Raw genomic sequence first — 12,956 nt, forward strand, 5'->3', positions numbered from 1 at the left:
CTGTACAGCTTTACAGCGATTTACATTACAACTTTTAGCTTTAGTACTTGTAGTAAAAGATTTCTGCAAGGTTCCTAAGAGCACAGTGGCCTCCAAAATCCTTAAAGGAAATCATCATAGCTAACATAAAATACCTATTAATACTATTATACACACACATAACTTTTTTTTTAAAGATGACCTGTCCGAAGAAATTGACCCAACTATTAGAATGTTATCAAGAAGCTTAACACCTTCCAGATCATATTTCTTTTATGACACAGTGTGGTGGCATCATACAGTAAGGGAAACTTTTTCCATGAAACAAGTTAGGCCCTATCCACAGAATTTCTTATCCATGGCTTCCCATCTAAAACTTTTACAATTATGCCAATGAGCCGTAGGGCTTTGGGGCGTTATTACCAGCGCCAATACATACTGTAGATTCACAGGCTGTTACACTGTGTAGAAGCACTTCTCCTATCATTATGTGCTGAAAACGTCCACTGCTGCCATGAGATTACAACAGGCAAAAAGATGGGGGGAGAAGTGCTGAGAGAGCAGAGGTTAAGGGGACCTTAACCGCCTTTGAAGACAGAATAATGAGGGGCATTGGTAACACCCGCAAAGCCCTTCTGACTCATTAACATAATTTTAAACGCTGATTTTAGAAGGAAGGAGGTCATGGATAAAAAAAAAAAGACAATTACCACAGTCACGGTGCCTGGATCTATGTAAAAGTTCATTCAGACTGGTCTGTCTGCTGCGCATGTGCATAAAATGCAGACGTGTGAAGCGCGTACAATGTGGACTGAGCATCAGTATGTTATCGTTTTTTTCCACATCTACAAAAAAAAGGAAAAAATACACATCGATAACATATCTATAAAATTAAGACGGTTAAAAAGAAAAATGACATCCATATGCAATGTACAAACTTGTCAGAGATTAGTTATGGGTTTCATATTTCATGATTTTGTAAATGGGTCATACAGAGGACAAATCCACAATTACACAAAGTATTCTGGGTAGTTATTGTTTTTATCGAATAGTTCCAGAGAAATACAGATACAAAACTTCATATCTATGGGGTGTGACTGTAAAATACCCAGGAGCAACTTAGATTGTGCAGTGACGTCCTGTGCCTAATGATAGTTCTTCTAGTACTAGTTGTACCTGGATATGGAGCTAGGTGCAGGGCTTTGCTGCAAAAGTAGTGGGAGGGGGTGAGCTAGTCTTTCATCAACCCCTGCCCCCCCCTACATTGTTTGTGGTACATGTAATATTTAATCTACCCCCAGGATGAAGGACTGTAAACCAAGCATGCTGACCTACTGGTGTGTGCCCCTCTTCTCTTTAAAGGGGTTTGCCCATGATAGAAAAATCTCGACTGTATAACTGTAAAATTGTAGCGTGTGGGTGGGGACAACGCGCAGGATTTAACATGTCAAATTGTGTTGCAAGACATGCACTCACATACACCGGGAAGAAGAAGGTGAACTCCGGCGGACCTCATGCAGGATATTGGGCGCACAATCTTGGTGAATCGTGACAGACTTCATCCTCGTCAGAACAGTCCGGATCGGGGAACATGACAGGACCGGGTAAGTAAATGTGCCCCAATGTGTTAGATTAGCAGGGTACAAGGTTTATATACACTTTCATTTAGTATCTGACACATAGAAAGAGATGAAACAGATCAGAGATGAGATGATGAGATTCAGGAGATACATGTAACATAATTACAGTCTCAACTCTGCTACAGATCTGCTGTGCCTCCCTCCCCTGGATCAAGATCTCATCTGTCTGTAGCTTTACTCTCCTCACACTGCTTGCTGGCAGGAGGTCTCTGTGTGTTGGAAGCGGCTGGAGGCAGAGAGGAGCTCAGTGGAGCGTCAGACAGGAGAACAATATGTCTTCCCGACCCTAAAGTCAGAAGATTAACGGTCAGATCCTGGGATAACCAAAATTGTGTACACCAGGACTGAGAGTATTTTTCTTATTCCCCAAAACATATAAAAAGCATAAAAAAAAAAAAATCTAATGTATGTGAATTTCTGGTCGTCTTTGATGACCACCTTCCTATTGATAAACCTGACCCTTGAGCCAATACGGCAGCTTTCAAGATGGCGGACATGTCCCGATCATAGCCCAAAAGATAAGCCCCCTAACCCAATACTTGCTGGGGTGATAAGATATGTAATTTTCCCTTTCATATCTGAAATAAAATGGGACTTTTGACTCACCATGTATAAAATACTGTGCTGAAAAAAGTAGATGTCCCATACAAGGAAATAATATAATAAAATCAAAAGAAATTTCTATTGTTTTCTGTAAAACTCTTTACATGACACTTCTGGGAAATATCTGTAGAAAGAGAAGAAAATGAGCGGCTCCAAAGAGTCTGAGCTGCCAGTCATTGTTTTCCTATAAAAATGAAATGTACAGTATAAATAAAGCCTTTGTCCGCTTGTTCCTCCCAAAACTAAACAGGCAGTATCCACAAACTGTAAGAGCCATGCCTAGAGTTATCCTTTACTTCTGTACATAGAGTTATGAAGATCAGCAGAAGTGGAAATGTGACCCTGCTCTTTGCTGTGGGGAAACAGTTTGGCCGCCGGGTAATCAGAGTAAATGCGGAGATCGGAAACAAATGGAAACAAGAATTAAAAAGTCCCACAAGGCCATAGAGGAAGGTTAAACTGTCACACAATAATGTACACTAAGGCAATGTCCTCACAAAGGCAAAACATGTCAAATGTGATCACAGTCTATTATTGGCTACTCCCATCTTAGAAAGTTATAGTACAACCATGGAGATCACTAGGGCAGTGGTTCTCAACCTGTGGGTCGGGACCCCAGCGGGGGTCGAACGACCAAAACCGGGGGTCGCCTAAGGCCATCGGAGCCGAAATTTGACTGTGTTTTTACTGCGAGTTGCATGGTTTGGGGTCACCACAACATGAGGAACTGTATTGCGGGGTCACAGCATTAGAAAGGTTGAGAACCAGTGCACTAGGGGATTACGGAGTCTCCTTGAAATAATTCCTGCACAGTTTCACTCCTAGTCAGCCTGCCTGATGGTCATGGGCTACATGTTGCTGTACAATGGATGACAGAGAGCAATTGTGTGCAGGAAAAACTGATGAGGAGGTAATGTTCTACCAATCTCATGTCTGCTTTATTCTCAAGAAGAGGGCGTAACTACAGCAGTAGCAGCTGCAATGGGGCCCGCAGTGTGTAGTGGCCCCAACTACCAACCTGACACACTTAAGAATAGGGGATGTGCACCATTAAATACCTATTATTCTGCACATCTTACAGAATAATTTGTATATAACAGGGCACATCCTGTTACAGGGCACCATGAATCCACAACAGAGATAAGAAAAAAAGTCAGGGGACAGCATAACAACAGGACTGGGAATCTCATCTCTAATTCCAGCAGCTACTGGGACAGATCTGTGAAACTGTATATAATATATCAATCTATATCTACATCTATATCAGTGCATAAATGTGTAAACATACAAATAGGTTTATTTTTTCAGGTGGTAGGAGGGGCCCCATTCAGAAGTCAGCTATGGGGCCTTGCCTTTCCGAGTTACACCCCTGCTCATGTTGCCATGATGTACAATACACTTTATGAGATGGGAGAAACCTTTTCAGAGTACCTTTCTCATACTCTGTTAGGTGGGTCGTCTAAGGTTGCCTACTCCAACCTAGATTGAAGCCTTTAATAGAATTGGAGAAGAAATATCTAATGTAAATTTGTTATTAAGCTCCAACCATTGAGCAAAGATTTGTAGGACATGGTATGAAGCTATACCCTATCCACAGGACAGGAGAAAAACAATGCGTGGTGAGGATGCAACTGTCACGAGAATGGGACCCCCACGATCCAGAGAACGTGGGTCCTGTTCTCACTGCTACTCAATGCTGCTCCATTCAATTGCATTTAAGATGCTGCAGATCACCATGCACTGGTAGTCCCGTTTTAGTGATCTTGGGGGTCCTAACAATTGGACACTCACTGATAGTTGTTCACAATCCACAAGATTCATCAGTTTGGATAACCCAGCTACTCAGTGCAGCTGCGCAGCCCAACACGAATGTGGCATGAGAGCCAGAGAGAGCATCGGGTCACTGTCTACCGGCTGCTGTGTGCCTAGAACTGCCTGACGCCGCTTATGGGTTAGGTGGCACAGCTGCACCTAGTAGCATACAGCTGGGAAATGAAGACTGTACAGCGAAGAGGCGTGACTTGGAAGAGAAAAAAGTGATGTCAAATGCGGTGGGGGAGGGGGACTCAGGAGGACGAACAAGGTGCGTTAGAAGGGGGGTAACAATTCCGGAGGACGGACAAGGTGCGTTAGTAGAGGGGTAACAATTCCGGAGGACGGACAAGGTGCGTTAGTAGAGGGTAACTTCTGTTTCATTTACATAATTTTAAAACTTTTTTTTTTTTTTTTTAAAGAAGAAGCTCAATGAACATGAAAATAAAGACATTATTGGAATCTTGGTTCTCAGCTCTACAAGTGAGAGGTGGTGGTTTAACAAGCCAAAATCTGATAATAGATTTGTCATGCATCACATGTCCCTGACCCTGTAATATTGCCTATAACTGAGAAACCATGACTGGACATTATGATGCCCCTAATTTACAGCTCTGCTTAGAATGGTGGAGCAGGGAGTTTAGAGCGCCCTCTTTTGCCTTAACGTTAAAGGGAACCAGTCACCAGGGACCTCAATATCACCAAAGACAGGTTGCAGTAGCCCATCTCAGCTGCATTGCAAAGATGCCTCTCTGCCTTCTCTATGCAAACAACATGTAACTCGTCTGTGCTGCTCACTCTCCGGCCCTCACCTTTGTGCTCCTGTACAGCTCCTCCCTCCCCATCTGATGTCACCTCACCAGGCAGTGAGCTCCATTCCTGGGAAGGAGCACAAAGGTGGGGGCTGAGAGCTGAGCAGTCTGCAGCACAGGCAAGTCACATGTTTTTTGAGATGCATCCAAACCAAAGCCCAACCACTGGGACTAAACAGAGGATTTTGTCAGGAAGCCAGGTAGGTTACAACACACAATTTTATTGTAATGCAAATGAGAAGACATAAAGACATATTTGTAATTTGGGGTCACATTTCCAGGCTTCTGCAACCTGTGTTTAGTGGAAATTAGTTCCCTGGTGACAGGTTCCCTTTAAGCTGCATTTGCATCACAGTTTAACATCTTAACTTCAGAACATGGTACATGCAGTGTTTTGTGTTAAGCCCGTATGGAGATTGCTCACTCGCAAAGCCCTCTCCATACAGGACAAGTGACAGACACACTGATATTAAAAAAGTGCCACTCCGGAGTACAACGTGCCCCATCTCCAAACAAGCTTCATACAGATCTGTAAATGGAGAACTAAGTTGTGGCTTTTGAAAGAAGAGTGCAAAAACAAAAAAGGGTAAAGGTTAAATCTCACTTTCCAACTGGTATTCGTGTTGGTTATAAACATGATCCCTATACAACAAGTGAGTGTGTTACATGGGTGCAGGCAGATCTCCTGAGCTTATTTAGTCAGAAATCCAGGAGAAGACAAACAGTATAAAGGAGGATTGTCTATCATTACCATTCATTTCCACAGAAACGCTGGGTGAGACACAAGTCAGACGCGCACGAGGTCATCTTTCACCACATACTTGGAGAAGAGCCAGTGATGTGCCATGATGTATTTATTTAAAGCTCTACCTCCGGAAGGTTCCCGTTTTACTTGGATAACATAGGAGTAGACAAGCACAGAATTGTAATGGATACAACGTTGTCAGAGCAATATGCTATAAAGTATAAGAGGAACCCGTCACAAGGTTTGGGGCCACTAAACTAGCAGCCAGTCCATTAGGGTTTAGGCTGCAAATGAAGGTAATGCTAATCACATCGCTTGCTGAATTTTGGGATTTAAGAAGTTTTAATTGGCCGGGAACAAGTCCTAAATACATGCGGTGGTAGTTCTGCCATAGTGATAATATGCATAATACACAATGGGGCACATTTACTTACCCAGTCCATTTGCGATCCAGTGGCGGGTTCTCCGACGCGGATTCAGGTCTTCCGGCGATTCACTAAGGTAGTGCGCCCGATGTCCACCAGGTGCCACTGCGGCGCTGAAGTTCACCATCCGTTGCTGGGTGCAGGTAAGCGAGTGTCAAGCGACACTTTTTTTTTTTTTTTTAATACGGCGGGTTTTCCGACGGCCACGCCCCCGATTTCAGTCACATGCATGCCGGCGCCGATGCGCCACAATTGGTAATTTTCGGGAAACTCGACGAAAAAAATGTGATTCGGGCCCTTAGTAAATGACCCCCAATGTGTATGTATAAGGGGCCACATGTGATGAGTCCCAGACACATCTTAAGTAAATTCCAAGTTACTCAGCTCATAAACTAAAAAGCAACTGGGACACTTTTTGGCAGATTTAAGACCCTGAACTACAGCTGCATAAAAAAGTGCTTGTGGTTAAGAGCCCACAATCTGGTTTTAGCGTTCAATACAGACCCCCCCCCCCCCCCATTTCATTCTGTAACACCAACAGCAGCATATTAGCTGCCATTTACCTCTGTCTATATAGGAACACATAAAAACTGCAGGAAATGTGATTTTTTTCCCCCTGGTATGCCATCACTGAAATGGTGTCACTGATGATTCAGATAATAGCTACACATTAGCTACTTCATCCATTTCTCTTATACATTAGTGTAGGTTAGCCAAAGGTAAAAACTAAATATATACACACATAAACATATACACACACACACACAATAGATCATATACGGTAACCAAGCAAAAGCTTGCCGGAGTAATCCTGTTTCATAGCACCTTATGCCATTAGGCCCATTAACAACTCTGCTTCAGTAACACAGCTCAGCTGCTACATTACGACAAAAATATGGTATTCTGGCTTTGTGTTTCTTCCTACACATAATAATATTATATCCTATTATAATTTTATAATAGAGAGAGTCTTTAGAGAGAATACTGTAGAGAGTTATTAATTAATGCAGCCTATCGGAATTGTAGATAGAAGGTGGTTATTACCAGGAGCACAGAGATTTCAGAATGGAAAGGAAGATATTAAAGGAACACTTGAAGCATAAAATGTGACAAATCTTCTTTCCTTTGATTCTATTTTCTCTCAAACATTTCTACAAAGAAATCATCTTAGTTTTGAGTACATCAGAAACGTGACCTGTCTGCTGCTGCTTCTGCCAGTTGTCTTACAACCAAAGTAGGGTTTTCCCGAAGGAGAACCAGGTGGTGAAGCATTTATGTTTATGACCTTTCAAACTCCATTTCTCAAGACAATGATTTTTTTCTTTTTTGCAGCCATACCTGGTACTTTGTCAACTGACGCAAAGACAGAACGCTGTACAGTGACGTCGCTCCCAACACGGCGAGATTGTTCATAAAACCGGAAGGGCAGATGCTGGACTGATGAAGTGCCATGTCCAAAACCCATCACTTCTTTCGATGGCTGGACAGGAAGATCTAAAAGAGCTGGAAAAAGGTGAGAAAAATGGCAATTACCATCATCACCAGTCAAGGCGTGGAAAGTGGTAATGATGAGGGTTTGTTTTTGTTTTTTAATGTTGTGTCGATTTACACATTTGTTATTAAAACAGATTAAAAATGATTGGATTAGAAAAACATTTTGACCAGATTTAGGGCATGTTAATAAAGGAGTGGCACATCACTCAACTATGATCTGGCTTAATAGCTCAAATCGCATTAAAAGGACACATGGTTGACAATTTCTGCTGCCCTTTCTGAGAATAACGTATAAAGCAAAACAGGGAAATAATTTCTGGACACAGAGTAGATCTGATACTCTCCTAGGAAAGGTATGAGGAGCCCGGATTAAGCCGCCCACGCGCAATGATTACATAAACACACAGGGAAAGGGAAAGTTTTCCGACAGTCGTCAACCCCTATGTGTTAGGTGATAAAAGACTCACTGTCCTGCGGAAAATCCGCATATTAATCTGCATCCAATACGTTTTTGTGCATTTTCCATCTTGCATTTAGTGATGTATTTCTAAATGCAGATTTCCCCTCCCCCCTCCCCCCAAATAAACACATGCAAAAACCTGTGTGGGCGCAAAAGAAAAGTAACATGATAATAATTTTATATCTTACACTGAGCAACAATTTCTGTACCGGGGAAAAAAAACTTCATCGTCTACATGACTTTTTCCCAAATCACATTCATGTCAATGCTGCTATAATACGCGGTGGATTGTCTGCACCAAAATCTGCAAGTAAAATCCGCAATGTGTGCACGTAGCCTTATGGTCTCTTGAATCCTGTGCCTGTTCACGGCCCGCCAATAACGGACCCAAGTGGCCGTTTGTCATCGTTGTGCGTTGACATGAGCTGAATAGGACCCGCTCTTAGTTTTTGGGCTCGGGCAGTCGTCTCTCACACGTGTGTGTTTGAGCAATAGAAATATATGGGGTTATGTGCTAGGTATAGGTATTAAAGGCTAGCATACATCCAAAGTAATGTGCAGGAGGCTTTACTCTCATTTATGCTCAAAAACCCTGCACCAAATGTTATACCCACACAAACAGACATTCATATAGGGCAGCAGTAATGACCTAACAGGATTCGTTAAAAGTGCATATAAGAAATGGTGCAAAATTGGTAAAACTAGACCAAGTACACATGTAGCCGTATGCCAAATGCTGCAGTAATTACAGCCACTATCATTAAATCTTCGGTTTCTTATAATCCTGTAGGCTACTGGCCAATTCTTCATCAAAGTGAAAGCATTTATAATAAAAGGCGAGAAGGGTCAGGGCTCTGAGGTCACTTCTCCAAGTTACAAAAAACAAAACTGGAATTACTGGGAAATCATCCACATTACAGTAAATCGGGTGTATATACACAAAAGTAAATCTTTACAATATAAGAGAAACACTTCACTTCCTTTTTATTTGTTTAGGTTCCTTTTGCTTGCTCTGCCGCATTATCTTACAAGCATCGACACAATTGTGTAAATACTAGATAGTGTAAAAGCACAGATTTTACAGAACCTCAAGATTTCTCCTTACGTAGCAGCTGCCTGGCACTGATCCCCACCTTGTGCTTACCAGTATAGCCAAAGTTTCATGTACTACATAATTCTAAAATTTACTTCTTTAAAAGGGGTCGTAAGGACTATGTGAGATATTCCCTATGCAGCGGATAGGGAATAACAAGCTGATTGGTGAATGTTCGACTGCAGGGACCCCCATCAGTCATGACAACAGGACCCCAGCAATCTGGAGAGCAGGGACTTGTTCTCACCAATGGGTAGAGTGGCAGGACAAGCATGCCTCCTTTAAGAGAGTGCCAGAAAACTCAAAGAACAGCGCTTGGATATGTCAGACACTCAATGGGAGTGAATGGGAGGGTCGGAGATGTTACTATACAACTGATTGGAGAGGGAAGGACAAGTGCTCAATCTGTGGGTCAGTCAATTAGTGAGAACAGGATCCCCATTCTCCATGATGCTTGGGGTCCCAGCAGTTGGATACTTACCGATACACTGTAACAAGATTGTACAAACATTTTAAGTTATCCCCTATCCACACTGTAGTGGATAAACTGATCAGTGAGGACCTCCACCGATTAGGAAAAAGGACCCCAGAAATCCAAAGAACAGGAGTCACTTTTTAACTTTGTGGAAAATCGCTGGCAATCCCAGTCACCATCTATGGGAGTGCCAGAGGTAGAACAGTGCTGTGCAAGGATGGGAGTGCCAGAGGTAGGAGAGTGCTGTGCAAGGATGGGAGTGCCAGAGGTAGGAGAGTGCTGTGCAAGGATGGGAGTGCCAGAGGTAGGAGAGTGCTGTGCTAGGATGGGAGTGCCAGAGGTAGGAGAGTGCTGTGCTAGGATGGGAGTGCCAGAGGTAGGAGAGTGCTGTGCTAGGATGGGAGTGCCAGAGGTAGAACAGTGCTGTGCAAGGATGGGAGTGCCAGAGGTAGAACAGTGCTGTGCAAGGATGGGAGTGCCAGAGGTAGGAGAGTGCTGTGCAAGGATGGGAGTGCCAGAGGTAGGAGAGTGCTGTGCTAGGATGGGAGTGCCAGAGGTAGGAGAGTGCTGTGCTAGGATGGGAGTGCCAGAGGTAGGAGAGTGCTGTGCAAGGATGGGAGTTCCAGAGGTAGGAGAGTGCTGTGCAAGGATGGGAGTGCCAGAGGTAGGAGAGTGCTGTGCAAGGATGGGAGTGCCAGAGGTAGGAGAGTGCTGTGCAAGGATGGGAGTGCCAGAGGTAGGAGAGTGCTGTGCAAGGATGGGAGTGCCAGAGGTAGGAGAGTGCTGTGCTAGGATGGGAGTGCCAGAGGTAGGAGAGTGCTGTGCAAGGATGGGAGTGCCAGAGGTAGGAGAGTGCTGTGCAAGGATGGGAGTGCCAGAGGTAGGAGAGTGCTGTGCTAGGATGGGAGTGCCAGAGGTAGAACAGTGCTGTGCAAGGATGGGAGTGCCAGAGGTAGGAGAGTGCTGTGCAAGGATGGGAGTGCCAGAGGTAGGAGAGTGCTGTGCTAGGATGGGAGTGCCAGAGGTAGGAGAGTGCTGTGCTAGGATGGGAGTGCCAGAGGTAGGAGAGTGCTGTGCAAGGATGGGAGTGCCAGAGGTAGGAGAGTGCTGTGCAAGGATGGGAGTGCCAGAGGTAGGAGAGTGCTGTGCAAGGATGGGAGTGCCAGAGGTAGGAGAGTGCTGTGCAAGGATGGGAGTGCCAGAGGTAGGAGAGTGCTGTGCAAGGATGGGAGTGCCAGAGGTAGGAGAGTGCTGTGCTAGAATGGGAGTGCCAGAGGTAGGAGAGTGCTGTGCTAGAATGGGAGTGCCAGAGGTAGGAGAGTGCTGTGCTAGAATGGGAGTGCCAGAGGTAGGAGAGTGCTGTGCAAGGATGGGAGTGCCAGAGGTAGGAGAGTGCTGTGCAAGGATGGGAGTGCCAGAGGTAGGAGAGTGCTGTGCTAGGATGGGAGTGCCAGAGGTAGGAGAGTGCTGTGCAAGGATGGGAGTGCCAGAGGTAGGAGAGTGCTGTGCAAGGATGGGAGTGCCAGAGGTAGGAGAGTGCTGTGCAAGGATGGGAGTGCCAGAGGTAGGAGAGTGCTGTGCAAGGATGGGAGTGCCAGAGGTAGGAGAGTGCTGTGCAAGGATGGGAGTGCCAGAGGTAGGAGAGTGCTGTGCTAGAATGGGAGTGCCAGAGGTAGGAGAGTGCTGTGCTAGAATGGGAGTGCCAGAGGTAGGAGAGTGCTGTGCTAGAATGGGAGTGCCAGAGGTAGGAGAGTGCTGTGCTAGGATGGGAGTGCCAGAGGTAGGAGAGTGCTGTGCAAGGATGGGAGTGCCAGAGGTAGGAGAGTGCTGTGCCAGGATGGGAGTGCCAGAGGTAGGAGAGTGCTGTGCAAGGATGGGAGTGCCAGAGGTAGGAGAGTGCTGTGCAAGGATGGGAGTGCCAGAGGTAGGAGAGTGCTGTGCTAGGATGGGAGTGCCAAAGGTAGGAGAGTGCTGTGCTAGGATGGGAGTGCCAGAGGTAGGAGAGTGCTGTGCTAGGATGGGAGTGCCAGAGGTAGGAGAGTGCTGTGCTAGGATGGGAGTGCCAGAGGTAGGAGAGTGCTGTGCTAGGATGGGAGTGCCAGAGGTAGGAGAGTGCTGTGCTAGGATGGGAGTGCCAGAGGTAGGAGAGTGCTGTGCAAGGATGGGAGTGCCAGAGGTAGGAGAGTGCTGTGCAAGGATGGGAGTGCCAGAGGTAGGAGAGTGCTGTGCAAGGATGGGAGTGCCAGAGGTAGGAGAGTGCTGTGCAAGGATGGGAGTGCCAGAGGTAGGAGAGTGCTGTGCAAGGATGGGAGTGCCAGAGGTAGGAGAGTGCTGTGCTAGAATGGGAGTGCCAGAGGTAGGAGAGTGCTGTGCTAGAATGGGAGTGCCAGAGGTAGGAGAGTGCTGTGCTAGGATGGGAGTGCCAAAGGTAGGAGAGTGCTGTGCTAGAATGGGAGTGCCAGAGGTAGGAGAGTACGGTGCAAGGATGGGAATGCCATAGGTAGGAGAGTGCGGTGCAAGGATGGGAGTGCCAGAGGTAGGAGAGTGCGGTGCAAGGATGGGAATGCCAGAGGTAGGAGAGTGCTGTGCTAGGATGGGAGTGCCAGAGGTAGGAGAGTGCTGTGCTAGGATGGGAGTGCCAGAGGTAGGAGAGTGCTGTGCTAGGATGGGAGTGCCAGAGGTAGGAGAGTGCTGTGCTAGGATGGGAGTGCCAGAGGTAGGAGAGTGCTGTGCTAGGATGGGAGTGCCAGAGGTAGGAGAGTGCTGTGCAAGGATGGGAATGCCAGAGGTAGGAGAGTGCTGTGCACGGATGGGAATGCCAGAGGTAGGAGAGTGCTGTGCAAGGATGGGAATGCCAGAAGTAGGAGAGTGCTGTGCAAGGATGGGAATGCCAGAAGTAGGAGAGTGCTGTGCAAGGATGGGAATGCCAGAAGTAGGAGAGTGCTGTGCAAGGATGGGAATGCCAGAGGTAGGAGAGTGCTGTGCAAGGATGGGAATGCCAGAGGTAGGAGAGTGCTGTGCAAGGATGGGAATGCCAGAGGTAGGAGAGTGCGGTGCAAGGATGGGAGTGCCAGAGGTAGGAGAGTGCTGTGCAAGGATGGGAATGCCAGAGGTAGGAGAGTGCGGTGCAAGGATGGGAGTGCCAGAGGTAGGAGAGTGCTGTGCTAGGATGGGAATGCCAGAGGTAGGAGAGTGCGGTGCAAGGATGGGAATGCCAGAGGTAGGAGAGTGAGATGTTTGGCAATTTCTGAAACTCTCTACTAATTAAATCGCAAGAACAGGCTTTGATTGGCAACCATGTGAAATAATTTCCCTAGGGTGGATCAGCAGGCAGCAGTGTGTACAGAAATTGGGATGACAAGAAGAAACAGTTTAGCATTTTAATGCCGGTAGAACTCCTTTAAAGGAGGAAATGGTA

At 45.9% G+C, this 12,956-nt stretch overlaps 1 protein-coding gene across 6 annotated transcripts in view; it reads right to left on the bottom strand.

Moving 5' to 3' along the window:
• The window catches only part of CLEC16A (C-type lectin domain containing 16A), a 147,756-nt gene that overhangs the window by 26,578 nt on the left and 108,222 nt on the right, over window positions 1-12,956 (bottom strand). For 5 of the 6 annotated variants that reach the window (XM_072120713.1, XM_072120715.1, XM_072120712.1 and 2 more), the window contains exon 21: window positions 7,355-7,519. The exons of the other annotated variant lie outside the window; for it this stretch is intronic. In XM_072120713.1, coding sequence (XP_071976814.1) covers window positions 7,355-7,519 — 165 coding nt within the window. The remainder of the gene's footprint in view (window positions 1-7,354; window positions 7,520-12,956) is intronic. 6 annotated transcript variants of the gene reach the window in all.

This window comes from Engystomops pustulosus, chromosome 8, assembly GCF_040894005.1.
Source record: "Engystomops pustulosus chromosome 8, aEngPut4.maternal, whole genome shotgun sequence".
Taxonomy (NCBI): domain Eukaryota; kingdom Metazoa; phylum Chordata; class Amphibia; order Anura; family Leptodactylidae; genus Engystomops; species Engystomops pustulosus.